Genomic DNA, 27,986 nt, shown 5'->3' with positions numbered 1-27,986 from the left:
TCAGCAGAAAAGCAGATTTGCATGGCTCTTTTTATTCAAATGTTATGAGATCTGTTTTTTTATGTACATATATAGGTATACATATAATACTTGCCATCTTTGGCAGTTGTTGTTTAATGCATACAAGGTAAACAGGTACTTTTCAAAATGAAATTTTGCTTAGTTTGATGAGGGGCATGAAATACCAAAGCAGCTGCTTAGCCCACTAAAGCTGTTTCTGGTCTTTAGTGATGAGTTTTCTTTCCAGTTTCATTACTTCCAGTATTTCATGACTTTAAGTCATCCAAGATTTGCTACAAGTAACACAAACTTTGTCAAAAGTTTTTTTGTTATTGTCTTTTTCTTTTTTTTTTTTTTTTTTTAAATTCTTCCCTTGGTGGTTGTGGGGTTTTTTTTGTTTGGTTTTGTTTGTTTGTTTATTTGGGTTTTTTTGTTCCATCTTTTCACTTCAAGCCTCAACAGGAGATTGAAGCACCTCTGAATAGATCTCATATAGAGACAGGGTGGGTTTCACATGTGCACCATTTTAAAAATAAAGCAGGGTCACCCCCTTTGCCAGTTTCCAGGCATCAACATCAAGTCAACATCAAGAATTTCTATACAAAAAGCATGCCATAATGAGTTCATAACACAACAGCTACAGAAATAAATGGTAGCTTTCTTTTTTAGAGAAACTACAAATGACATAAAATAAAGCAATGAAAAAACTTTACATATGACACACTTATGCAGAGCATCTATTTATTCCTGAGCAGGCTGGCAAGTATGTGTCAAGCTGAGGAGAGAGAGAGAAAAAGAATTTTAAACTGAAAAATTTATGGTCTGAAAAAGGCACAAAAGACAAAAATTCTGAGGCCCTTAGAAAAAAAAAAAGCATTATGAGAAATATTCTTAAACTGAATATATTTTACTGATCAAAATACTATTTGGTGATGATGATAAAATTGAGCATTGAAGTGATGCAAGGTATTCAAGAGTATATTTCTCTTTAACTAACAAAACCCCCAAAGATTTCAAATGGAAAAAACTATTTGAAGAAAACACAAGTTTATCTCTTTAGAACCTTATATTCCAGTGTCTTTAGACATTCAGTATATAAATCTGGGTATAGAATCAATAGGAATTCAACCTAGAAAATAGTTCCTTTTTCTTTTTTTTTTTTTTATTAGTACTCTTTAAACTTCAATCTAATCCTTAAGACTGGCAAAATTACTTGTGGCAAGTGTTTAAGGTTGAGATTATGGGGTATGTTTCTCATACAGGATTTGTAAAATACATTCTCATCCGTTTGAATGCAGACACATCATCACAGAGCAGACAGTGCATACAATTTATAAGAGAGATTTGTAGTAAAATTTAGAAACACAACAACAAATGTCTCAATATAATACTAACTTGGAAGCCAGGTGCAAGTTATTCAAACTGTACATGTACTTTTAAAAAGATATTGTCTTTTAAAATGTTTATATATTGAAGCATTTTCATTAAGATCAAACACTTATTAAAACCTCTAAAACTATAGCAGCAATATGGGAGCATATCTAAGCCACGTGAACATTAATAATTAAAATAAAACGAAATATGAAACATTACATTTCTCAGATGTTTGTGTTAAAGAATTGGTAACACAATCACTTATGTCAGACCAAAGCATCTGGATTTGTTCATCTATGAACAATACCGTTGTATAGTTCAACATTATCATTTTCAAAGAAGTGTTGATTGCTGACTTTCACCAACACCATCCGGGAATGCGTCCTGGAGAACTCTCTTGAATCCTTAATTCCAAGTCTGGCTACGATCCTTTTTTCATCTTTGCTACAGGAACTAAGGATGCTTTTAAATATGGATTCCTTGAAATAAGCCTTGTTTTATTTACACTATTCAAAGTTTACGTTTCCTTCCAACAACAAAATGTGCAGGAGGATTTACTACATGCTATACAATGTAAAAATAGACTTTAAAAAGTCTGAACAATGCAAGTAAAACTGTACAATGTTTGTTCTCTGCTCCAGTTCATTGCACTATTAAGTTAAAATGAATGAGTTGTCATGCCCAGACGACTTACTGTAGGATCAGAAAATCCACGTACACACAGAGGAGGTAAATGCATACTTCTTTTAGGTATAGTGCCAAATGAAAAAATACTATGAGTTATATCCACAGAAAGCTTCTCATCACAGAAAGGAGCATGGCTAATTCTGAAAGGCAGCCCTCTTCATGTAGGACACAGAACTGCAAAAGAACCACAAATACATCTTGATAAACATCAGTGAAGTTGGTCTGTATAAAAATGTAATGTATATACTAAAATATTTAAATGTTGAATTCTACCCTATTAGTAACACAGTAAAATCTAGAAATCTTTTGAAACTGGCAATTAAATTATCAGCCTCTCTCAAAAGGTAATTAAGTGACACAACCCAATTATCTAACTAACTATCCAGAAATGAGTTAACTAAAGGTCATGTCTTAAACAGTGCTTTTTGAAGTGTTCTGTGAGAAAACAGAACATTAAATAACAGGTGACACATGCAGTTATATTTTAAAAATATGCACTGACAATTTGAGATTCTAACTCTACTTTCCAATTCTGGTGCGTGTGCAAGAATCACACAGTGGGAAGATAAGACATGTCCTTCATGTGTTTCTCATTCCTGTTTCAACATAAGACACAAACCTCAGAGCAATCCAGCTTTCAAACCAATGCTAGCACAACACAAAAGCAAATAAAGAAGTCAGGTGTAACAATTAAACAAAAACTTCAAAGTCAAGAAAATAAATGTTCTCATTATCTGAAATACTTGCATAATTTAAAAATGGAATAAGGTGTAAATTCTGGTTTTATTAAAACAAAAAAATATTTAAGTTTTTACTTGAAAGGACAGATATGAAAGAGCAAAGTGAAAGATGGAAAATGACTGTTTTCATGACATCTACATTTAGAAAAAACAAAACTAGGTATTTCAGGCATTTTACTAAGTAGTAATGTATAGCATATTATTTGTAGCACTGTATTTTTATGTCACAATTACTGTTTAAGGACAAGACTGTTAAGGAAAAGAACATAGAGCTTATCAATAAATACATCTTATAACAGTTTACTGTAATGACACATCTGATTACAAAGGCATTCATTTCAACTATGAATACATACTCATATATTGTTATATAACAGTTATGTTTCAAGGATGTCACAAATATTTACACTTATTTGTGTTCTTGAATAAGGAAAATATTAACCTTGAAAAGGTACAGAGAATGATTAATTAATTCATTCAGTCCAGAAGTGTGCCTTTTAAGATAAAGAATTTCAGTGTTGGTTTGGTACTTCGTTCCCTGTCAGCAAATTCATTCCCACACTCTTTTTCAAATCCCAGTTTCTACTTCATGATCTCTACTGATAAAATATAATAGCAATATTGATATATTAAAATATATTCAGAAAAAATTAAGCACAATTGCAAATGCTAAGCAGTTTCATGTTACCATCTATCTTAATTCTAAAGCTATACAATGTTAAAATATTACATGAATCATATGCTGACGGGAGAAGAACTAAAATTTACTTGCAAAGGAAACCACTAAGTCCTTTTCATTAGTGTTAAGGATAGAAATGTTCACTGAAAAGTAAAAACAAACAGAACCCAACAAAAAGAAAAAATTCCCTTGAAAATAATTTGGGCTTCAGTAAGAGCACCATGAACAAGAGAAGGTAAGTTACTGCATTGGACCCAACTCTACACAGAATATGTACTTAGTCTGGCTTCTGGACACTTACCTGTGAGGAAATATTCCCTGTGGAAAAGAGCCAGGGGAGAGCTAACTGACCCCTGGAAAGACGGACTTGAGCATGAGGAAAAAAATGGTATTTTTAACATTTTAGGGGACACAAGGGGGCAGTAGAAATTGGGAAAAGAGGATGCTTTTAAAAAAGCAAACATCTGAAATAATTTCAAACCTAATAATCCTATTGAGAAGTATATATGTTTTTTTCCCTAACATGAAATGCACTAAGTTGCACTGTTCTTTGTAATTTCTTTATTATACTGGATTTGCACATCCCATGTTCTGAGGATTTCTATTTGCAGCATTTCAGAAGCATTAGCTGGTTATGAAAAAAAAAAAGTACAAGAATAATCCATGGAAGATCAATAGGTGATCTGGCTGCAGAATTCTCCTTCAAGTTTCAATTCCATGCTCCAGCTCTTGCCCAAAACGTCTTGCCAAAACAAATCTATTCAATCATTATTAAATGAAGACAGTGACTATTAGACAATGCAGACAGAAGGGAACTGTGCGTGTCTTCCTACATGATCCAAATTTCAGAATTATTTTGGCATTTAGTTCAAGTTATTCAAGATAGTGAATGCTACAAAACACTCTGAATTTCAAAGAAAACACAAACTCATTTCACTGACTTTTGTTTTTTTTTTTTTTTTATCAGAACACCAGTAATGTGGTAACATTTCCTGTTACATCACCACTTACTGCTCAACCTTACGGTTCCATTTACCTTTCCAGGCTCACAGCATTCTTTTTTTATTTTTCCCATTGCATTGTGCCAACAATACTCTGGCGATTGTTAAAACAATCTTTTTCCTGATACTTTTTCTTCAGCTCTTGCTTCGAAACCATTTAAGTAACTTTTCAACAGTGGCCACCAATATCTGGGAAAGTTTACTAATAATTCTGTGGACAGCCACAACACCCACATAAGACTGCATATTCTAATTTCTTACATACCATAGAATAACAAGACAGTGCTGCTTTAAAAAAATCATTAAGGGTTTACTTTTAAGATTTTTTTTATTTGCTGTGTAGAATAAAATATATATATATTTATAAATATATATAAAATAGAAACCTTGTCTGCACTTACCTGTGCAGACAAATGCCAAAAAAACCAGATTTTCCATAAAGCTACACATATCCTACTGTCACATGTAACACCCTGTCTGGTTTTTTTTGTTGTAAGATTAGACAAAATGATCCTCAAAGGAACAAGCACTTAAAAGATTTTAACAGAACAAAGTATGTTTGGTGATATAATTCACACATTTCAAAATTTCATTTCTTGATTAATGCTTAAGAAAAAGCAATAAAATCCATTCAGTGTAAGACGACAGCTGGATCACAGAGGAGAAAATTGTAAAATGAATACAATTACCACCATACCATATGGATTATTACCACTGGATACAGAACTTCTTTTGGAAAACAAATTCAAACCCCTAAATCTTCATAAAGATTTTTACCTTGCCAAGATATTTTACAGTACAGCAGAATCTTCAAAAAGTAAGTCACTACTTTTATTTTGGAATGTAAGGAGTAGGTTGGAATTTCAGGTACAAAAGCTGAGCTAAAAGTTAATCTTAGTGATTGTAGAGAATTCACCTAATCTCCCTTTAACAAGCTTTAAAAGTAATTTCCAGACAACAGACAGGTGGCTGGGAGTATTTTGTGCCATGAAAGCCACACTGAGGTTTCAGGCCAGAAGTTTTAGTGGCAGAAAATGAGAAACAGGTTACAACTTCAGAAACAACTGGAAGACTTTGTTTCACAGGATAAATCTGCATTACAATGGAACACTGTTAGCTGAGTTATAAATATTTAACATAATGTCAACAGCTCAGTTAAGGCCACACTGAAGGGAAGAGTAAAATTCTGTGCTCCCTAGCTTGTACAACTGCCTGCCACTTGTGCACACAGACCCACACAGGATGAAGAAAGGCTTGGTCCTGTTCACTAAGGAAATGACAGCTGAGGGGAAATTGCCTTTTCCTTTCAGTATGAGTGATGTGAGTGATTAGTCTTCATACTCCCATCATTTGTGTTTTACAATTTAGAGATAACAGCGCTTGCATATGTATGATGTTCTTGTAATTGTCACATCTAGCTAGTAGAACATCCCTTGTGATTTGTAAGTCACAAGCATGCAGAGGCAGGAGGAAACTTCAGTTCAAGCTTCCTAGATCATCCTATCATATGTTCAAGTAATCCATGTCTATAAGCCTTCTTTGCAGGACATTGCTCCATTTCCCTAGGCAGCCAGTTTCTTCTCAGTATCCTAGTGATCTGAAGGTTTTTCTAGATAGCTACATCTAAAAATAAGAGCAGACACTGTAAAAAGCACTATTAAATCCAATCACTTTCTACCAGATGTATTATGAAGAGCAAAAATTTTTAATTATTGACAACAATTGGGTCAAAGATTGTGCCTCAGAAAATTAAAGACTAGTGCCATCGCCATTAAAAAAACTTTGATCCTACATGGTTCTCAGCTCATAAGCAAATACATTTGTCTCATTTAAGATGAATTTTTAGAAAGGGTAACCAAACAATGGAAAAATCAAAGGAATTAACTGAAAGGATCTCTGCATTCTTACTGTATGTGGTACTTGTGCAACCCTACACAAAACTTAGAAATTGACCTCTTCCAACAGGAAGTCTGTCGGAGCTTCTGGAATACTGAACAGCTCTTTTCAGATTTTCTTAAATAACAATGCACTATACAACTTAAACCTGATGGTACTGTCAAATATGTGTAAGATGAGAATGTCTGTGTAAGAAATACAAAAACCTTTAAAAATCACCTGGAGTTAAGTCAAATGATTGTATATTTGAAAAAACAGCGAGACTTGGAAAGCATGATATCGAAAGAAGAGAAAAACTTTTGCAGCACATGAAAAGCAGAATGTAATATACATTTGAGTGGCAGCTGTTTGTTCAGATCTTGGGAATTTGATGCATATGGTAAACTTAAAACACTAAAAAAAATTGGTACCATTTATATGCCAAGAATTGAAGTAAGACCATAAGCATCAGTAAGATCTAGGCAAAAACGAAGTCAGAAGAAAAACATTTAAAAATAATTTAACAACCTGGAAGCTACCTGGAACAGCTCCTTAAAGCTAAAGCAAGCAGTGACTTTCAATGCCTGAAATTCTCTTAATGTCATCAATGTATAATACCGGAAAATAAATGACTCATACAAAAACTTTTAAAATAAAATGTGAAGAAGCTATAACAAGTAAAATAGATAAATAATTTTTACTGTTGATCAGAAGGCAACACTTAAAATGAAGTTATAAGCAGTCATATAGCAAATGCAGTTTGAGTTCTAATTCTGAAAAAGCTGTACAACATAAGTTGTACCTATTTAACTTCATGAGTCAGATTTCTTTGCTCCTGCTGCTGTTGTTCAGCTGTTTGAATATACACTGCATACTTACTACATTATACTATCACAAACAAAATAAACATGTTTTATTTATGAACTGTATAATCAGAAATCTTGAACAAAATAGAATATAAATGAAAGTTACATTGATAGAAGGGCAACATAATTCATGAATGCTGTAGGATCATTCTTTTCAAATACACCTTAAATGTACTTTAAGTTAATTTAGAATAAAATAAAATCCCTGCCAAGAAACACACTCACCCTTTAAAATATAGTCTGTTAACAAGCTTGGCACTTTCTCGCTATCTTCTTTCATGGCATGTAGAACTAAAGCAAGAAAAAAAGTAAAGCAGACATTTAGCCATAAATTAAACACAGCACTCAAAATAAATACCATGGAGCTGTTTCAACTACTCATAGGGACATTACTACCAGATTAGTCAGAAAACTCTTAACTGAAATATGAGAAGATACAATGAATGAGACACATCACATCTCCACCTTTCACTTGTGTAATTCTCACTGAACTCCACAGTACACGGATGCAAGAGTCCCATTTCATGTAGTTAATTATTACATAAAATGTCATCAGACATAACAACAACAACAAGGACCTCTTCCCTACAAAAAAATCTCACCAAAATAAAGCCACCACACCCAAAACTAATATGCGCTAACAACTACTGATGGGCTGGAAATCTCAGGCCATAAAAGTATGCTCCATTACTTAATATCTTTGATCTTCACCTCAAATCATGGAACAATGAAGCTCTTCTGGAGAAATACTTATGTGACTTATTCTATGAAAATATTAGCGGTGGGTTTTTTCCTCCTGAAATGGTGAATGTTAGCTGCTGTAGCTTAGAAAAATTTTAAATACATGACTGAATTTGGCAATAACTTAGAATAATGCCAAAATGTCATTTTTGTGATGTATATGAAGTCAATCTTGTCCATCTTGCCTATTTTTGAAGAAAGGAAAGCATGTGGAATAGCTCCACTTGACACATATAAGCTTGTCTGTTACTCCATAACGACAAACAATTGCAACCCTTTATAAAGCACTCTGGACATGACCGAAAGAATCAAAAATACAGAATTATATCGAATAGCAGTAATCTTCAAATTCCTCACACAAGACTCTAAACTCTAATTATAACAAGTGCTTAATAAAGTGCTTAATATCAATTTTTATGTTACAGACAGACATTAGTGTTCATCACTATGGAATAATATACAGCTTTGAAAGAAAAACCAACTGAACAGCCTTAAACACCTTCTTTACTGTTGGCCCTAACAACAGCAGAGAGCGAGTCAGAGACCTGCAGTGGAGTCACAGGATGAAGTTCCAGCCACAACCAGCCAACAGAAGTCAATACTATGAATACTCTTTACAATGCATTTGTACAAGACATTCTGTTAATAAACTGTCAAACAACACAAAATCTTTTCAGGAGGCTTTAGTTTCTCTCTGCTTAATATTTTCAAGAGAAATTTAAATATAGCAAGAGGATAAAATTTCACTGCAGGAATAGACACAAAATGAGAAATCCATTTGTCACAAAATAAATATGAATTAACAGCTAAGGGTGTCTACTGTAGAAAAATAAGGGAAATTTAATTCCTGCTTAAATATTTCATTTACTCCAGAATTTATACATTATTTATTTTCTCTTTCTAGGAAATAACCAATGAGCCTTTTACCATCTCAGCCACCTGTGGAATCACAGAACTGTGCTGCTGAAAATCACCTTAAGACATAGTTAGATCCAAAGCCCTGCACTGAGATCTCATAAAATACATTGATGCACTCTACCACCTATTTTTAAACTGTTCCTATAAACCTCAAAAGAAGGAGATGCCATTGACTCCTAGAGATGCTCTAAATCACCTTAGTAGGTAATTTTTAAAAATACAACTTTGGTTTTTCTTGCAAATTAGAGTTAAAAAAAACCCCAAACAACTAGAGAACTTAGAACTTATAAATAATTTTGAGGATCTGGCTAAAAAGATGTGAAGAACAGGGAATTAAAAGCATTGTCAAAACTCTTGTTTGGTTTGGAATTCCTAATTATAAAAATTTACTAACAAAAACCCCAAACAAACCACTAAAACTATAGAGAGAAGGCAGCTATTTTAAAGGCAATCAAGCACAATCATTACGCAACTACTCACAAGTGTCTTGACATCTACTTCAATTTTTCAAAGTCATTACAATAACCTCAATAAAGCACAGCAAGTTTAAAAAAACAGGGGTATATTGGGCACTACAAGACAGTATTGCCAAATTACATGACATGCAGTATTTTCCATAAGGCCCAGTTGTCAAAGTAATGTGAGAACTTTTACTTTCTGATACATGCAAGTTTCTAGCCTTCAAGGTTTCAATGAACAAATAGAACACCAACATACCATGAAGGCTCAGTTAAAGCTGGCTGAAAAGTATGGTTAAAAATCATGCAACTTTACATACATGGCATAGGGTAAGGGGGAAGAGAAAAGTATATGGAGTAATGGTTTGGAGCAAACACAGTTAGAAATACAAAGAGGAAAGGATCAGTGGGGGAACTTCATATGCTCACTTTTGGTTAATGTTTGAAGATCTTCAACAGATGGGGGTCCATTTTTCTTCTCATAAGGAATGACGGTTGTTAAGTACTGTCAAATGAAAAACAGAGTTAACTGAAGGTCCTTTCATGCAACTTTGTTGCTTGCATTTTATTTTGCAAAAATTGTAGCAACTGAAATTGTTAGCCACAAATAATTAAGATTCTACCTTTCCTATCCCAAAGCCTTTATCACAGAAGCCAACTTCTATTTTTTTTTTCCAAATTATGTGGCCATTTGAGAAGCCATGCAGCTAAACACTAAAAAAAAGTATTGAAAAAATTGGAGTTGTTTACAGTATAAAGTTTCTCTGCTACGCTTCTTCCTCAGAGCCTATGCACACCAATAGCAAAGTCCTTCCTCTTCTCCCTCCAGAAGTCCTTCATATACTTAAAGTACTTCTTACAATCAAAAAAAAAGCTCAAAGAACAACCTTTCCTCAAACAACACTATAAATGCAGATGAACAACTTTCAAACTTGCTCTTAAAAAAGAGTATAAATATCAAGCAGGCATCATGAGTTGTGCCTAAAATCAGAAAGTAATTCTTTCCAGAAAACACATAAAAAACCTTTCCAGGTAAATATGGATGTAACCTTCAAGTAACTTGAGAAACTAAGAACAGTCACCTTTTTAAAGGATTCCAGAGCACAACTGATGCAGGCTGTTGAGATACCTTAAGTAAGGCATTCAGGTTTGCAGAAGAGTGCTAAGAAGTATTTTGGGAAAAAACCTAAACAAATCTTCAAACTTGAACTTCGTTTGAACAGCCTCAAGACAGCCGCAAGACTTTCTCAGTGACCGGTTAACTCGTATCAAGAACATGAAACATTCCAAAGATTTTGACAGATCAAAGCCCAATCCCAGCTCTGAAGGTGATCTAGTCCCCTATGCAAAGAAAATTAGGATGCCCCTAATTTCAGTTAGGTGAAAATGAAAACAGACAACTTTCACCTTCTACTGCTTTACAGTTCCAACCAAAAAGAACAAGGCGAGCCTAATGAAACACAAGGCCCCACCATTTGGAATTTGATTTAAATTATCCATTTTAATAGCTGAGTGTGCTAACATTGCTTCAAACCAACTCAATTTTTTTCTATTTACTGAAATCTTTAATTCTTGTCTGTTTAAAAAAAAATAAAAGGCAAAAATTTCTCACCTCTTTCAAGATTTTCATGCCTGCAGTGCAAACAAGATTAATTTCCAAATTTCTGAAGCAACTCTATTGTTTTTATTAAATGCATTTTAGATGCTATCTTAATTTGCAACCTATATGGATGCATATTCTTCTTAAAGAGGTCAGCATTTAAAAAGTACTGAAATCACTGGAATTTTCTCCAGTGGATAAACTTCTCTCAATTCAGTTTGTAAGAATTTAACAGAAACTTTATTATGGATTAAGAGCTACAAGGGAGTAGGCAAAGTAACCCTCAATCCCTCATCCAACTTGAGATCTGTGTAGTTCTCCATGCAACAAGCAGAAAACACGTCATACAAGGTAAAAGGTCTCCTCTCCTAGTAACAGCACTTCAGTGAGAGTCAAGTGTAACTCAGACTCTGGTGAAGAGGTTCACTTTGCAGAAGAGATTTGAGTGTTGCCAAACGCTGCTACAACCACTGCCATGTTTTCAGCAGGATCGTGCACCTCACGCTCAAAAATATCATCTGTCTAAAGCCAAACAGACTCAGTTCAGTGTCACTTCAGGGAACCAGTTGTACGGGATGTACTGACACCTCACCAAGACCTTCTGCAAACACAGGGTGCTTTTCTCACTCCCTTTTCTTTTGGCATTTTCTCACATCCACTCAGCACAGCAGAGGAAAGCATGTAATGCTTCTTAGGAAACAATTTTCAATCTCTTTTATAGGAGATGTAACCAACCAAGTATCAGCAGAGAAGTGTCCACTTAATGAAATGACCAGAATCGATAGCTAGATAAAAGGCTGTTGAATCTGCAAATGTCAAAGATGAAAGTGGATCTACTAACTCATAAATCAGACCTCTGTCTTCTCCAGCCTTCAGAACTAAGTGGCATTGTACCTTTTACCCAGACAACAAACTACCAGGACATGTTTCACTGGATCAAACATCGATTTATCCCTGTTTTTCTTCTCCTGTAAACTCCTCCTATTATTTTCCCTCTCTAACAGTAAAAATTAAAAAGAAAACAGAAAAAGTAATTTCTTTCCTAGTTTCCAGAAAAAATTCTTTTTCTCATCAATATGTTGCAGCTGTAACAATCAGTTTCTATAATAACACTATAAAAACTCATTCCATAAATTGCTGTGCGAAGGATAACATATGAAAAGGATGAAAAAGGGACTAAAGTGTAGCTGACTGACACGACCACTTATTAAATCTGTGACCTCTAAATTTTTGAAGCAGATTTGACGATAAGCAGCAACTTCCATCACAATTTATAACCAGAAAAAGTGTCTGATATGCCTGAAAATCAAAATTAAGATGACTATCTTGAATTTTCTTCTGGAAGTATGATCACAGAAAGAGCTACAAACATTTCAATGGCTTTTATGCAGAGGGGTGTTGGGTTTTTTTTTCCCAACTGCATTATCAGATGGGAACAAGAAGTGCTCATTGGAAGTTTATCTTTCAATGTTGTCAAGAACTCCAATTAATTTTCACTTCTGTCTCAAACATACACACAGAAAAAAGGGCTAAAATTTAAAAAAGGAAGTACCCACTATCAGAGGGTAGTAGAAGGTAGGAAGTACCACTCAATTTAAAGACTAAAAAGAGTTCTAAAATAAGTGTTCAAACTTGCCATAAACTTTATGTTGTGACATTATGTGTAGGAACTTCTGCCTTCCCAGGTACACAACAAATTGTCTGTCCTTGTGTTTTTTTAATCGCAATTCCAGATTGTTAGCTAACTCTTGCCTGCTAGCAGAAAACACATGAATGTGAGTTTATAATGACAATACACCCTGAAAAAACCACTCAAATTAATACTGTGAGAGTAGCACTAAGAAACTGAATATCTGATACTTGTTTTACTTTGCAACTTGATACAATAAGAAGATGACACCAGTATTTCAGAAGCAAGGTCAGGGGTTTGGTAATGTGACAAAAAGGCCCAATCAAACAAAAACCTTCCAAACAGAAAACAAATGCCATAGAAAAATGGATTTCTAGGAACTAAATCAGAACAGATTTAATTATCTTTCCCACCTTTCTTCAGTATAGTTCATATTATTTCCATGATCCTTTAGGATATAGGAAGGAAAAAAAAAACATAACCCCACTAACAAGGATATCGTATAAGATAAATCAGGGGAAAAGTATGATCAACATGAAGAATAACATTAGTAAATTAATTCAAAAAATGACTGGAAGAGTTATCCACTCAATGTTATTGTTAACATATGATTATGCTATATATGTCTAGAAGGAAGCAGTGAAAGTCTTTTAACAAAAAGTGTGATGGGATGGCATAGCTAAATATCTTCATGTCATGAAAATACATGATATTTAAAATGCCTAAAGATACAGGTAAATAGCTGTATGTATATATATAGCAAAGAAAAAACAACAGAGCTATATCTTTATTAGTATTGAGATAATGTACTCAGTTAGGTAAGCTCTGCACATGTGTTCAAGATCTCGAAAGCTGGGGAGAAATATCTGGATCAATGTATTCATAAACTCTCATACATATCCCTTGCCCGAGTAAGTGCGTAAGTCCATGATTTCAAACCTCAGGAATGACTTCAGGAATGCTTCAGGAATGACTTGAGTGTTGTTGTTTTACCTCCCGAAGTTCTCTGCAGGATACAACACTCATCTCCCAGACAAAAGCCTAATCAGCCTTGACTTCTAAACTACCAGACAATTTATTGCCTCAAATTATTTCTCACTGGGAAAAAAAAATTAATGCACTCCTTTGGCACAACTGCATTAACTATAATGGGTGGGTATGTGTTAAATAATGTAAAATACCAATATTTTGTAATGTGTGCCAAAAGACTAAATAATAGCATAAGCATTAACAGTTCACTAAAATACAGAATGCATTTAATAAAATACATGCTACATTTCTGAAATAAACAGGCAAGTATTATTTTGAAATAAGGCATAAAATCTTGCCTCTGAGGGACATACATCATCTTGCCTATGGCTCAGGTATTTTATATTGGTAATCTGCATTGCACACATTTCACTGCTTTTAAAAGCATGCAGTTTCCAAAGGCAAAAGACATACAATACAGCCTATGCATTTTCCAGGTTCTACTCTGTTTTTAGATATATCAGCTCTGAACATTTGAAGAAAAAAGAAAACAAAACCTTTTTTTCACTTGGGGGTAGTGTGCAAGTTGTTAATGCTGAAGGCTGAAACGCTACATCTAACCTGATACATATTCTTTGACTAGATATTAGATTTTTACAGACATGCAACGTATCTGAAGCATGCATCATGGCAAAACAGACTTTTAGTCTGGGGTAAGAAATACGGGTTATTAGCTCAGTGCATCAGGGTATCAAGTCCTGACTCTCTCGAGCTGTTGAGGAGAGAAAGAGACTGAAGGCTGATCAGAGTCCTGAGGCAGGGAAGGAGCAGAGATTTCAACATTTTATCCTATTTTTAACTGTCTCAGCATTTATCTTCAACTACTGTAAATTTTCAAGATCTCAGCTCCTGAAAGTGCAGGCAAAGAATGAGAAAAAAGAGAGAAGATAGCCCAGCACCTGTTTCTCTCCACTCGAGTTTCCAAACGTGTGGCGGAAGCCATTCTGTATGACATTTGAGATCCCTTCCATGCTGAAGCGCTACAAGTAGTGAAAACACAGCAGAGAGAAAAAAAAGGGACAGAGAAAAGTTCAGAGGACTATTAATCAGCATTTATCAAGACTGTGAAAGACAAATGACAAAGACAAGCTCTGAGATGTATTTCAGCACATTTCTATTTCTTCATTCATCGACTTAATTTTTATCATTAAAAAGCAAACCTTATAATGGCAGTTAAGCAGTATTTCTACATCAAAATTTATTCAAATAAAACCTTCTCACTGCAGACCTGATAATCGACACTTGCCTTTTAAGGTTGTTTCATTTTGGAATGTAAAAAATAGCATTTCTGAAAGTTTAGTTCATAATAAAATCTCCTCTAACATTTGTGTTTGAATGATATACATTTAAAGACACTGTTGATACCAATTTTTCAGATTTTTCAGATTTTAGGCACCTACTAGAAACACTGTTCAGTCTCCACCTCTTTAAAATGTTTTACGCTTTCATGCTTCCTTTTCCACAACTGAAGTAACAATTACAATTCCCCCTTTTCTGTAATATGATAAAACATACAAAACTAGTTAATAATACACCCATATTGATTTCAAGCTCCATTACATAGAATTGTGGAATCCAAGTAAAGAAAAAATAATATATAATCCAACCACAGTTTTTTTCCTTGAACTTTGTAATCCTTTTTGCTTGCTGGAGAAGACAAGTGAAACAAAATAAAATAAAAAAATCAAAATAATTTTGATGTTTAGCATGCAATATAAAAATCGGCAACTGACAAGAATATAAGAAGAAGAAACTGTCAAGCTGCTGAAACAGGGCAGTAAAAAGACCACACCTCAGTATGTTTATCTGAATGTATATATATATATGGGAGGGGGAATAAAATGTGCTGTAATACAGTATTCATTTGCTTTCTAAAGCACAACAAGGTCAGTAAAGACATAAATGTTATCAAAGCCATCTTAACCCTTTTAAGATATCATACTTAAGGGAACTGGTATCTTCAAGCCTGGACTATTTTTAATTGCTCTCCAGTTTGCCTTTATGAGAGAGATAAAAGTCTTAGAACTCTAAGAAAGTGATTTACCCAAAGACTGTATCAAGGATAAAAAATTAAAATATCTATTTTCTTTCAAATTCAATTATAGTATCTACAGGAGAATTCATTTTCTTAGAGTATGAAAATTTAACTCTACTTCCAATCTTTGTATTTAAATGAGACTTCACTATAGTTAATAAAATTACTAATTTATACATTATTTATTAATAGAAACTCACTCTTCACAAAGCTACTTGAACATACTCTCTGTACGCATATTCTCAGCACTTTCTTAAGAAAAAAAAGAAAAAAAAAAGGAGTGTTGAAGCAAGGAAGTTTGCACCTCCTTCTGGGAGAGGGCTCTCAAATCTGTATCTAGTGAAAGCTATTTTCAAAGGAATCACACATGTGCAGCATACAGTCTTACTTATGAGCTAGTCTGTTCACTCCCTCTTAGAAAGCAACCTGACACATCAGCATCTTCAAGCGGCCAAATATGAAAACATCTTATACTGGGACAACATACAGTTATATTTGTAAGCATCATTCACGTTTCTAAACTTGAAAGTAACTAGAATAGCTTATGAATCACTTGATTCAAGTTTTAAAACCAAACAGTTATTTTTCTTTCTAGGTAAAATACCACTTTTTGGTTTTCCAGGACTGAGAACCAAGAAGGAACTTTTCGCTGTGCTCTTGTAAAGTGATGACAACTTTGTATGGTTTTCCAGACATACTTTCTTAGAGTTTCATTAACATTTAGCTACACACATAGATTTCTCCTTGTAGAGAAGAGATCGAAACCCCATTTAGGTTATATCACAGGTATCTTATTCTTGTAGGTTTAGGAATAGATTCTGAAGTGTTTATATTTCATTATAAATGTTCATTCCTTATATTTGAAAAGCAAACCCCAAACCTTTTAATGTCCAACTGAAGCATTCCTTCTGGGACTTAGCCAAGATCTACAAAAACACATTTTTTGCATTCTGTAAGAGGCACTAAAAAATTCAAACATTAGTATCGCAAATAATTTAAAATTATACTAGTCAGGTAAGAAAGAAAAAATTGCATTGACAAGCTAATAACCTAATTTCTTTCGTTCTTTGACTCTTCTTATTGAACTCCACTTGAAAGACATTTTTGTTCCATTTTTCCTTTTGCTGATATTCTGTTAACAGTAAAACAAATTCTCCCCACCCTATACCTCTGCACTACACTTTGGCCTTATCCCTGTCTCTTGTTGGATGTAGTAACTCTGCCCCAGGTTAAGAGACCTGGGGTAAGACTTTCACTTTTTTCCTACCTAAAAAACAATACAATCAATAAACATCTGTACAACTACACCAACGATATTTCCTGCAAGACTAAAACATACTAAAATTCATACAGTGAAACCAAACAGATAAATGAGTTTGCCTACTGACAAAAGAACACCGAGCAGTACATCTGCAGACAGTATTTTCTGCAAGAAAGGTATGTTGGCTCCAGGCTAATTTGCAAACAGTTAAAGAAATCTTTTTTGAGTATGGGAAGAGGAAAATACTATACAACTTTGTGAAAAAAAATTCTCAATAGGAAGTGCCTAAGCCTTGTTTGCGAATGAAAGCATAGAAGCAGGTGTACCAGGTATCTTGATATAATCTAGAACTACTACTTCCCATGCAGAAAAAACAAAACACATTTTAAAAGTATAACGAGCTATAAAAATTTTCTTACTGTTCCAGGCATATGACCTCTTTCTTGTTTGCCATTCTGAGGACTACCATTTTTCAGCTTCTTTTTCTTCTTTGCAGTTTCTTTGTGTTCTCGCTGTTTGTTTTGCACTTCAATGAGGACAGAAATGAAGCTGTTTTTCACTTCCTTCTCAAACTCCAACTCATCTCGTAGAGCCAGCTGCTGTACCAGTTCCTCAGAATAATCCTTAATAGCAGTTTCAATTTCTTCTAGCAGTTCATTTAATTCAGCAACAGACAATCTTTTTATTCCTAAAAATATTTCATATAAAAAGTAATCTGTCAAGATTTTAAGCATGAGAAAACTTATGGGGATTAAAAGAAAAAAGTACTCTGAAATTTCTCAAAACAAAAAATTCAATTCTTTAACTATATTTAACTCTTAACTATATTTACGCTCTAAAATAAAATTCCTAAAAGAATAAACACATCCCAGAGGCAGCAAGATTAGCAACAAGAAGACAGTTAAACTTTTTTCTTACTTCTGAGAAATCTGAGATAATCTGCAAATATGAAGAGAGTGCTGGTAGTTAAGGAAGCTGAAATAAGTGCTAAACTTCTGACACCACTGTAAACTATTACTTTCCGCCTGCACTCACTGTTCAAAGTAAAAGGCCTTCATATTTTCTGACGACAATCAAAACTTTGGCATTTCTGGAATCCCTGGGTTTTTCATCCATAGCAATACAGAAACTATATTCTATGAGCAAGAAAATCTTCTTGGTGATACTGCTAAGGTATGCATGCATATTAATAAAAGCTTGTGCCAAAGTTTTATGACATTTTTTGAAGTATTTAGCAGAAAAACTAGCAAAATTCTCCAAATTTTTCACGTAGTCAAAAGCATGGCCTTGCGTTGCCTGAAACAAAAACCTAGATCAATAGCATTAATAGTTTTGAGATAGCATGAGACTGAATTGGTCAAAGCTAAATCAGAAGCTTGTAAAATGTCAGTTTGTAAGGAAAAAACAAACATCCAGGTTTGCATTTCAAAGGTACTACTGGGTCATGTGTTACAGAGAGTGAAATTATGATCAAGAAAATGTTCTGAGGCTTGCTTGGGTTAGAAATGAGCACATTCTTAAAGGACTGCTTTTTGTTCCAGTTTAAGTCTGACACACCCAGGAAGCTAGTAAGTCCCAGCAGTTGCTATGTCAAAGACCATAATTTTAAATGGCACTTGAGAAACAGCTAGTCCTGATTACACTGACGGGTACAATCTGTTTAAGGACACGGAATAGATGTTTGCAATTATTTAGTTTCATAAAATTAGTCTAGTAAATATCATGTCTAAAAAAATTCTTGTAAGGGAAAACACTGACAAGACAAGTGTTGAAAAATATAAATAAGGCCACAAACTACAAAAAAAAGTGTTGCTCTTAGAAACATCAAAGGTAATACGTGACATGTAGATTTTCTCTCTTAAATTACAGCAGGGAAAACTGATTGTAGAAAGCTCCTTGTCACTTATTCAACTAAAGAAAAAGCGATGAAACCTGTTAAGACAATTCTCTGTAAAGGAGACCTTTTCAGAGTAGCTTATGCCTTAAACTCTGTTCAAACCCTGTTACAGTACTGAGAGAGAGCACCTGTGAGTCCCAACACTTAAAAACCAGCTTCACAGCCTAAGAAACAATTGTTCCAAAAACATAGGTGCAGGCTACCCAACTGCAGTTCTGACTTGTTTATGATAGACCAATTGTCATTATCAAAGTCTACAAAGGGCTACATAGGAAATACTCAGCTAATGCAGGTGAGTGAAGACAGAGGAATTCAAATACAGAAGACTACGTGTACTGAAACTTAGATATGTAGGCTAAAGAACTCACTTGTGTAACCACAGCTTGACTGTTGGACTGCCTTAATACGTGTCATTTCCTATCCAAGAAAAAACTAAATACAAGCTTTGATTTCCTGCTCTGAATCCTAAACATGAACACCTCTTATCTATCCTATAAAAGCCAGACAGTTTCCAGCAAAAACCTGCAAAAATTTCAGAGAGATGCAGACCAACACTGAAGCACCTTCACACACTGAAAAAAGGTAACAAGAGCTTTTAATAAAAGTGACCTGAAAGACAAGAAAGCAGATTCTGAGAAACTGGCGAAGCAAAGTTAAATTAATTGTCAAAGTAACTCAAGGCACAGTTCAGGCAAGACTGACCTTTAAACCATAAAGATGCAACAGAAAAGATGGACTCAAGACAAAGCAAAATAAATATGATATGAAATATCAAGCAAGCTTGATTAGCTCCAAACCTAAAGACATATGGAACTGTCAGGAAAGCAGGAAGCCTTGCTGAACACAATACATTTTGCTTTCACATTCCTTAAATTTATGTGTTGAGACAGCTGAGAGTCCAGCCATGAAAATGGTATCTCCTCCATAAATCTGAAACATAGCAGAAACTGTAAGTGATGCCCCAAGAGGTCAGCCAGTTTTCTGAATCTTCTACAGTTTATATTGATGACCCAGACTACAGGAAAGAAATCACTAAACTTTATAAGAGGGACCAAAGTATAACAACTGTCTAAGGAATATTCTTCGTATCCCTATCACCTTCTAGAATTGATTGTGACAAATGCATACATTAAACAAATTTTTCCATCATGAAAGTGGTTAGTCACAGGATTTTCCATCATGAAAGTGGTTAGTCACAGGCTTCTTTTTCATACAATTCAACCTGTTACAATTAAACTACATGTGTAATTTCTTTGCTTTTGTGTAGGGAAGCACAGATGATTTAATTTGAGTAGAAGACACAAAGGATTTTTTTAACTTTTAAACTTTTTGAAGAGGAATGGGAGGACTGAAAAATATGCATGGTCCTTACAGGGAAAAAAAGGAATGGTCACCTTATTTTTGTGTTACTGTCAATGAAGATATGTTGCAGTGACTGAAACAGTACCAAAGAAACACCCTTTTCCTTATTTACTGTACAGCTTCCAAGAGCTTTAGCTAATCTTAAACAGCATACGGGCATCAAGAAAGTGTCTCACTTTACAGAAATTGCGAAAGTTTAATAAACAATTACCAATTTATCACTCTACCCATGAAGAAATCCCATTCCACTGTATCAGCCTTCAGAGTATTTGCTTTAAATTGAAATTCTATAAAGTTTTATTCTTATTCTTAGTTATGAAAGCTGACAAAGATAAGTCCTCTATTTATGTTCTTAATCTAGACTATTCTTTCAGGGTATTTTGAAAATATTTTTGAATACAGATATATCGTAAGAAGGACTTCCTTTGAATTAAACACATGGCCAACTTACCCTTTCAACTATTTTCAGTAAGCATAAGGGCAAAATATTTAATAAATATCACTTACTCTCTTCATAACTGTTGTTTGTACTGGATCTCTTAAGTGTCTGAATTTCCTGGGAAAGTATAGAGAGCCGATCTGATTGGGTCGGTGTTTCATCGTCATCTGGATCAGGCGATTCCTGCATCATTTCCTCTATTTCTTCAATCACCTTTGAAAAATGAAAACCCTTATGAAAACCCTCCTGCCTGAAGAGAAATAGCCTGCCATTTGATGAAACTAACACCAAGACCAGACGGAAGAGAGTCAAAAATATCATACTGACATCCTGACATCCTCTCCATCCTCGCTCCCTGAGAATACCCGTATCTTGTCACAGTAAATTGGTAATCACATAGCAAGCAGTGTGTTGAAACTACATGGTTATTTCTGTATGAAGGTACACATGATTCTGCTTAAGAGACCTGAACTAAAGAGCAAGCTGCAGTATCTCTCTTGAGTATTCAGCTGAAGGAAAACACACCAAAAACTAATTATGTCCCTCTACTTCACTATACTTCTCTACCTAAAAAACCCCAAGAAAATCAACCAAAAACCAAACCAAACCAAAACCCAGCAAAAACAAAGAAACAGACAACAATAAAACAAACCCCCCATCCACCCACCCAAAAAATCTCACACCAAACAAAAAAACTCAACCCAAACAACAAAATACCCCCACCCCAAACAACCTCAGAAACAAAACCAAAAAACCCCCCTGAACAGCCTGAAAATCTGCTGTGCCTATGAGAAGTTTTACAAACTGATCCACCATAACCTGAAGCTGATTTGCATCCCTGCACATAAGACTTGAGCCAGACATGAAACTATGAGAACAGAAATTCTGTGAGTGGAGAGCTTACTTTTCATTATACAAGTGACCATAGTTCTACAGGACAAATTATTAACTAGACATCTGAATAAGTAACACATCAACTTTTACAGGTTTAAAGGCTGTAATCATTGCTGAGATCCACCTCACAGTAAAAAAGAGCTGAGGCAGTTCAAGCAATCCTGTCTCTCATATTATTAATAACCCTCTTCATCAGAGTTCACAGGTAACCATTTAAATAATAAGAAAATATATTATTGTGTTTGCTTCCTAAAGCAGGATCTTAATAGACCATCATAAACCTTACTCAGAAGAGCAATTTCCATGGGTTTGGAGTCAAAGTCTTTAGGCACTAAGTAATCTGAAATCTTACTAGCAGAAACATTGATCTGCTCTCAAGTTAGGCAAAAACTTCAAAGAATTGTTGCTAACAATAAAGCCACGTGAAGCTATGAATTGCCATACAGTCATGCTGGAAAACTACAAACTTAACCACACCACTAAGATTCTGAAAATATTTTTGCTTTTTAACTCTTACACCTGATTTAGTAGCCTTTCTGACTGATTCATGGTAAGAAATGCATAAAGATTTCAAAGACCCTGGACTATCAACCTCACCTGAAGTATTGGAATACTTTTCAAATCTGAATGACATAGTAGTATCTCACACACTATTACAACCCTAAATAAAGAACAACCAAGAAGCTTAGCTACAATAAGGAGCAAAAAGAAGAAGAAGAATAAAAAAAAACAGACTAAAAGAACATATTACACCAACAACACTAACTTTGCTGAACACTTTACCTGCTCTGCTGTGAAAAGTGGTTCTTCATTGATACAAGAAACAATGATAGAATGCATATCCAACTGTTCTCTCAGCTCTTCATCATCTGACAGGTCAAGGTTCAAGTTATCATTTACCTAAAAAGCATGAAAAGGTGTATTTATATAAATACATATACACACATCCAAATGTGAGTGTATAAAATACATGTATATATTTAAAACCCAAAACTAATATTGAATTTTAAGAATGAAACAGATTCCGTGCCTGCAATAATGGAATCAATAATTCTTGCTGTCAAATAACCTGGAAAATGAAATCAAAACTGCAACTGCAGAAAGTTAAAATAGCCATCAGTCTTTAAACTCTTTAAATAATCTCTGCATATGAAGACCATATACACACTGACACGTAGATATCTACACGGAAGGCTGTCAATCCAATGTAGATATTTAAATCTTAAGTGAAGATAGACGCCTGTCAGTGAACGGTGAAAAAACCTGCCTATAATATCTAACATCACACAAACCTGTTAGTTTATGTGCTTTTATAGTTCTATGTTATCACTTAATAAAAGACATGGAAAAAAGCTGAGAAGAGCTGATATTGAAAATTGGTATCACAACATTGGTATCACCCCAGATTATTTAAAAAATACACTGGTGAATACCTCAGGGTCTTTTCAAAAAGAAAGAGAAGTAACACTGTTCTCATACATATACCATTAAATTATACTCATCCTTCCAAACCAAAGATATACATATAGTAAAAGAAAAGATTTAAATCCCCTCCTTAATTAGTCATGTATATTTTACTCTCACACAGTGATATATTCTAGTTTATTTACAAAGTTGTTAGTTTTTCCTGCACATTGTCTATTACTAGATTCCAGCCAAACCAATCTAAAAAAGCCCCACAGAGCTGGAAGCCCTAACCTTTGACATTTTTAACTCAATTGCTTCTACTGGTCTTTGGGCTAATTTACAAGCATTATGACTGGCTGTACAAAGTCCTCACTGTATCAGTTTTCAATTTTTGTTGCAATTCTCCAATTTTCCCAATTTTTCTTCAGAAACCCTAATAGTTTTCAGATTCATTTTGAAGCTGCAACCAATATCCCCAGATAGCTCATCTATAGGGGATAACATACAATTTACATTTCTTCAGTCCTGGGAATGAAGTCAAATGTCCACTTTTTTCCCCAGAATCTGAATTACAATTACCGTGCAGTGACAAGGCTCCACTAAGAATATCTCTTCACCTACTACACAGATACACTCCAATTTGACATTTTTTTGACATCTGCCATCCTCAAATATTTTTCCATGTATAAAAGATTACAGCAACAAAAATGGGACAGTAAGCAAGGGTAAGTTTATCAAGAAGGAGATCAGCTTCCCCTTCCAACATGTCCAGAAATATTTGAGATTATCAGGATATATTCTGATAATTTAGGCTAATAAACCACCACAGCATCAGCTAAAAGGAACACCTGGCTTTCCCCACAGCCACACTCTGTGCCTCCTCCTCACAGTACCAGGGAATGACCCATTTAAAAGCAATGTAGCAAAAATAAAACAAACAAGTAATTGTTGTTGTACCACTAGGTACAACACTTCCACCCAACCGCTTCGCTTCTTTCACTGTCTGAGACGTATAAAAGTGTGCGCAGATCTGTGATGTGAAGCAACTGAGATCAGATGAATCAGCCTTATTCATCTTACATTTTTTCCTACTAGAACACAGGAGAAATGCTTTAAGCACAACTTCCGCAGCATATTATTAGTTTCAAACGCGTCACGGAAGTGTTGCTTAGCTGTTAGTATTCCTGGTAAGAAAGTTAAAACAAGCTGCTAGCTGGTCCATATGTGCTGTCACATATCCAGAAATACTGCTGAACACAAAGAAGCAGAAAAAAAAGTATGTCAAACGCTCCCAAACGGACAGGCTTTACACATCAGAAGGTATGCCAGGTGGAGTGAAAGCTGAAAAACCTTGAGATATGTTTAATCCATAAACTGTTCTTCCCTCTCCTGGCAGCACATCTAAGATTCTTTCTAATCCAGCAACAGCACTTTACACTTTTTTATGTACTTTCTTCATAGCTGCCTGCAAATAACTTACAAAAACTATATGAAACTTTTTAAAAAAATATTATACTTAGTTCCTTATCGAGAAATCCATTAGTCTTCCAGTCCATTTTTCAGTGACACCAGGTCACAGCAGGGGGGGCTTGTATTTTTACTTAAAATGTAAGGATGTAATTACTCTAAAACCACTTAGAAAATCTGAACAAGCACTCTAATAAAAATTAGAATAAACACAAGTCAAATTCAAGGGATAAACATCAGTCTCAAATCAATAAAGTGAGTTCCAAATTGGAACCTTCCCCTGCTGAACCCCAAAAATATCCTCTTCAGCAGAACAATCTTCACTCCTGTCACATTAAAAGCATCTGTGGATTATCTAATGATGGCTGAAGTCAAAGCATTACCCTATTCTCAAGTTACACAGACAGATATTTTTACAACGTAACTCAACTTCACTATGTTTAAAAGATAAGCCACTCTTTTCCTCAGAAGACCCCTAAGATGGGAATTCCTCCTGGCTTTTCTTCCTGAAACGTTTTAATCCACTTACAAGAAGATCGGAGGACAACCCTTTCTATAAACCTCTCTGAAGCTCTTAATTCCCTGTTCTCTCCCCAGACCATTAAATAAGGAAAACAAAACAAACTCTGGCAATTCAGTGTCTCCTGGGCCACCTTTCCTGTTAAAGAAGCCATCTGACTGCAGACTGAGATGAACTTAAAAAAAGTCCATACTGGATTTACTAAATCAGGGTATCCCTGCCTTTTTTCCTCCCTTACCCACATCAGTGTCCAACATGAATCAGACAGTAGAAAGATTTTATGTGAAGCACTTTCTCATTTTACATTTCTTTCTATCATGCTCTGGCTCTAATGAACATTCATCTAAAACTAACCCTGCATTATTTCAACCCAAGGAGATGCAAACATACATCAATGGTTGTTAGATTTTTTATTTTTAAAAACCTCTCATGTATAATGGCAAGCATTAAAAATATTTTCAGTCATTTAATAACGACACTTTTTTACACAAATGCAAATAGTTTTATTTTGCTGCTGAGTAAAAAAGATCCAAAGAGGGTACCTCTGCTGATCAGAACTTACCCCTTTTTCTGAAAGATTCAGTGTTGGCAAGTGCAAAGCTCTGGTGTGGGAAGATTTCCAGTCAACTGGCATCACGTTACCATAATTATCAGTCAAAGCATTCCAAATCCTGGAGAGAAGAATAAAGGAACAAAAACACAGACCTTAAAATAAGCAGCAATCGATCAGCAATAAACATATTCTTAATGACTGTATACCTGTATCAGTAACTATATCTTCCTCCCTAAATATTCATCTGCAAGTTACTCACAATATTTTTAATTTTGAAGCTAAGAGAAAATGTTTTTTGATAAACATAATTTATTTCCCTTTTTAAACAATGTATGCACAGAAGTGAAATAGAATAAATGAAGAGACAGCTTCCATGGTAATTATATAACCATATTCAAAATCTTTTTTGGGGGTGGATGAGCCCTTCCTTTAACAAAATTTTAACTGAGCTATATATTCCATTCCTAATGCTGTTCCTGTTTTCCTTCTGCACATTAGTATAAGGAATTAGACTGAGTAGCAAATTCTGAACCAGTTTTTTTTTTTCTTTCCCTTTATGATAGAACAACAAACATACACAAATTATACTAAAACTTTGAAAGAATTTAGTTTTATCCAGCAGCACTCTTTTTGAGTTTATCCCACCACTCTGTCAATCGTAGCTGTTTCTACAGTGGCAGTACCAGAGCCTTGCACACGCAGACCCACCCTGGTACACCAGTTCAGACTTTCAACAGAGCAGCTCTGCGAGCAGGCTGCTCCCTCGTCACCCAGCAAGCCCTGGCTTTCTGCTGTGGGTGGATGTTTGGAGTGGTTGCCTAGCTAAGGCTCAGAGGAGGTCAGAGGAATGGCCGAGCCAGACACAGAAGAGCAGACAGAGCCCCATCACTGCCCAACGTGACTCATGGTTCTCTGAACTTACCTCACTGTTTATACCATAGATATCTAGTCTCTTGCTGACAGGCTTTTTTTTTTCATCTCTTAGAGGACGACATACAATTTTGTTACCTTAAAGTAAAACTGCAGTATTTTTAATGAAGATAAGCTGACTGAATTTACTATAAAATTAGAAGTATAAATATTTGTAAAATAATGTTTAAAAACTGGAAATCAGCATGAGTCAGAAAAGCTTTATTGCTCAGGGGAAAAAACCCCACAATTATCACGGTTGCAGCTGAGATTTTGTTCTTCATTTGCTTTCTGCACTAACAGAGACAGTGGGCACTTTCCAAGACGCTAAACAAACACTACCCCCGGTCACTCTGAACTTCAGGACAGGTACTTCTCGTTAGCCCGGCGGGGTCAGAGGCTCAGGGATGCTCACACGCTTCCCTGGCCGTCACGGGAATAAAGCCAGAGGGCTCCAAGTCAAAACCGCGCCGCGGAGGCCGAATGTGCCCTCCTGCCCGGGCCCGGCCGCTCGCAGCTGCAGCCCCGGGGGCGGGGAAAGGCTCCATTCCTGCAGCCCACAAGCCCTGCCGGGGCTCGCCAAGGCCCAGGGGCAGCGCTTTCTAGGACAGGGCTGTCAGGCCGCGCTGTCCACTCAGGCCGGGCCGGGCCCCCCCACTCCCCACCGCCCCCTCCGCACCCCCCAGCCCGCACTCACTCGTCGTCCTGCAATGCGCTCTGCTCCGTGAGAGGCCGCAGCGGAACACGGCTCTCGCCGCCGCCACCAGCCCGGGCCTGCGGCGGCTCGAAGCAGAGGGACAGCTTCGCCCCGAGATCCCCGCCGCCCCAGCCGCCCTTGTCGCGGGCGCTCTCGGGGCCGCTCCCCGCGGAGGGCTGGAATCCCGAAAAGTCCTGCCAGTCCCCCGGGTCCCGCTGCGAGGCCGCCGCCGCCGCCATCTCCGCCGCCACCGCAGCCGGGGACGCGGGGCCGCGCGCTCCCGGCCGTGCGCGCTCCCGGCGCCTCCCGTGGCTCGGGGCGGGCGCGGAGCGGCAGCGCTCGGCGGGCGGGGCCGGGCCGACAGGCCCCGGCTGTGCCGCGGGGAGCCGGGCCAGCCCTCGCCCCGAGGGCAGGGCTGTGCCAGCGGGGCCCGGCCGCACACAGCCCCGCAGATCGGTGTCTGTACTGACGCACATCCCCGCTCCGAGCAGGGGCAGCTCATTGGGCACAAGAGGGAAGCATAGAATAGTTTGGGTTGGAAGAGACATTAAAAAGACCACCTACTACCAACGCCCCTGCCATGGAAGGAGTCATTTGCAGTAGTTTCATTGTAACCTGCTGCGTGGCTTTCTCACGATTTTTGCCTTCGTTCAGCCACCCAATAGTTGGGAAACTAAGCTTTGGAGATACTTGGTTCTTACCAGCACTGTCACTCCTGTGCCCATCCTTTGCCAGCTTTATATTGTGCTCCTACAGACAATAGGGCCGTAGGATGGGCTTTTTTTATCTAGGTTTTATTTAGTGGTTTTTTTGTTTTGGTTTTTTTTTTTTTTTTTTTTTTTTTTTTTTTTTTTTTTTTTTTTTTTTTTGTTTTTTTTTTGAGCCGCTATAAACTTTTGATATCCCAATGTACATACCAGGAATTTTCTCTGCTTAACTTCCTAAGT

General features: G+C 36.0%; 1 protein-coding gene across 2 annotated transcripts; it reads right to left on the bottom strand.

The window, feature by feature from the left end:
• Positions 1 to 10: 10 nt before the first annotated feature.
• Positions 11 to 27,311, bottom strand: FEZ2 (fasciculation and elongation protein zeta 2). 2 transcript variants are annotated; one of them, XM_027735076.2, is made up of 9 exons: positions 27,040 to 27,311; positions 25,443 to 25,551; positions 22,270 to 22,386; positions 20,661 to 20,805; positions 17,314 to 17,582; positions 14,498 to 14,578; positions 9,769 to 9,844; positions 7,448 to 7,513; positions 11 to 2,235 (listed from the first exon to the last, which is right to left on the bottom strand). In XM_027735076.2, exons 1-9 carry the CDS (start codon positions 27,276 to 27,278, stop codon positions 2,219 to 2,221), a joined length of 1,119 nt encoding a protein of 372 aa, XP_027590877.2. In that variant the 5' UTR covers positions 27,279 to 27,311; the 3' UTR covers positions 11 to 2,218. The 2 variants fall into 2 exon arrangements, with proteins under 2 accessions (XP_027590877.2, XP_039241826.1); XM_039385892.1 differs by lacking the exon at positions 14,498 to 14,578.
• Positions 27,312 to 27,986: the final 675 nt, after the last annotated feature.

Source organism: Pipra filicauda, unplaced genomic scaffold (genome assembly GCF_003945595.2).
Source record: "Pipra filicauda isolate LSUMZ 115617 unplaced genomic scaffold, ASM394559v2 scaffold448_size536912_pilon, whole genome shotgun sequence".
Taxonomy (NCBI): domain Eukaryota; kingdom Metazoa; phylum Chordata; class Aves; order Passeriformes; family Pipridae; genus Pipra; species Pipra filicauda.
This window is presented reverse-complemented; position numbering and strand designations above follow the sequence as displayed.

What these genes read in the sequence shown, in the direction of transcription:
- FEZ2 (XM_027735076.2), bottom strand. Translation starts at nt 27,278, where the DNA reads ATGGCGGCGGCGGCGGCCTCGCAGCGGGACCCGGGGGACTGGCAGGAC. An exon ending in CACTTTTCACAGCAGAGCAG is followed by an intron (nt 20,806 to 22,269) that starts GTAAAGTGTTCA and finishes CATTTTTCAAAG; the next exon opens with GTGATTGAAGAAATAGAGGA. An exon ending in TCTTCAAACATTAACCAAAA is followed by an intron (nt 7,514 to 9,768) that starts GTGAGCATATGA and finishes TTCTTGCTTTAG; the next exon opens with TTCTACATGCCATGAAAGAA.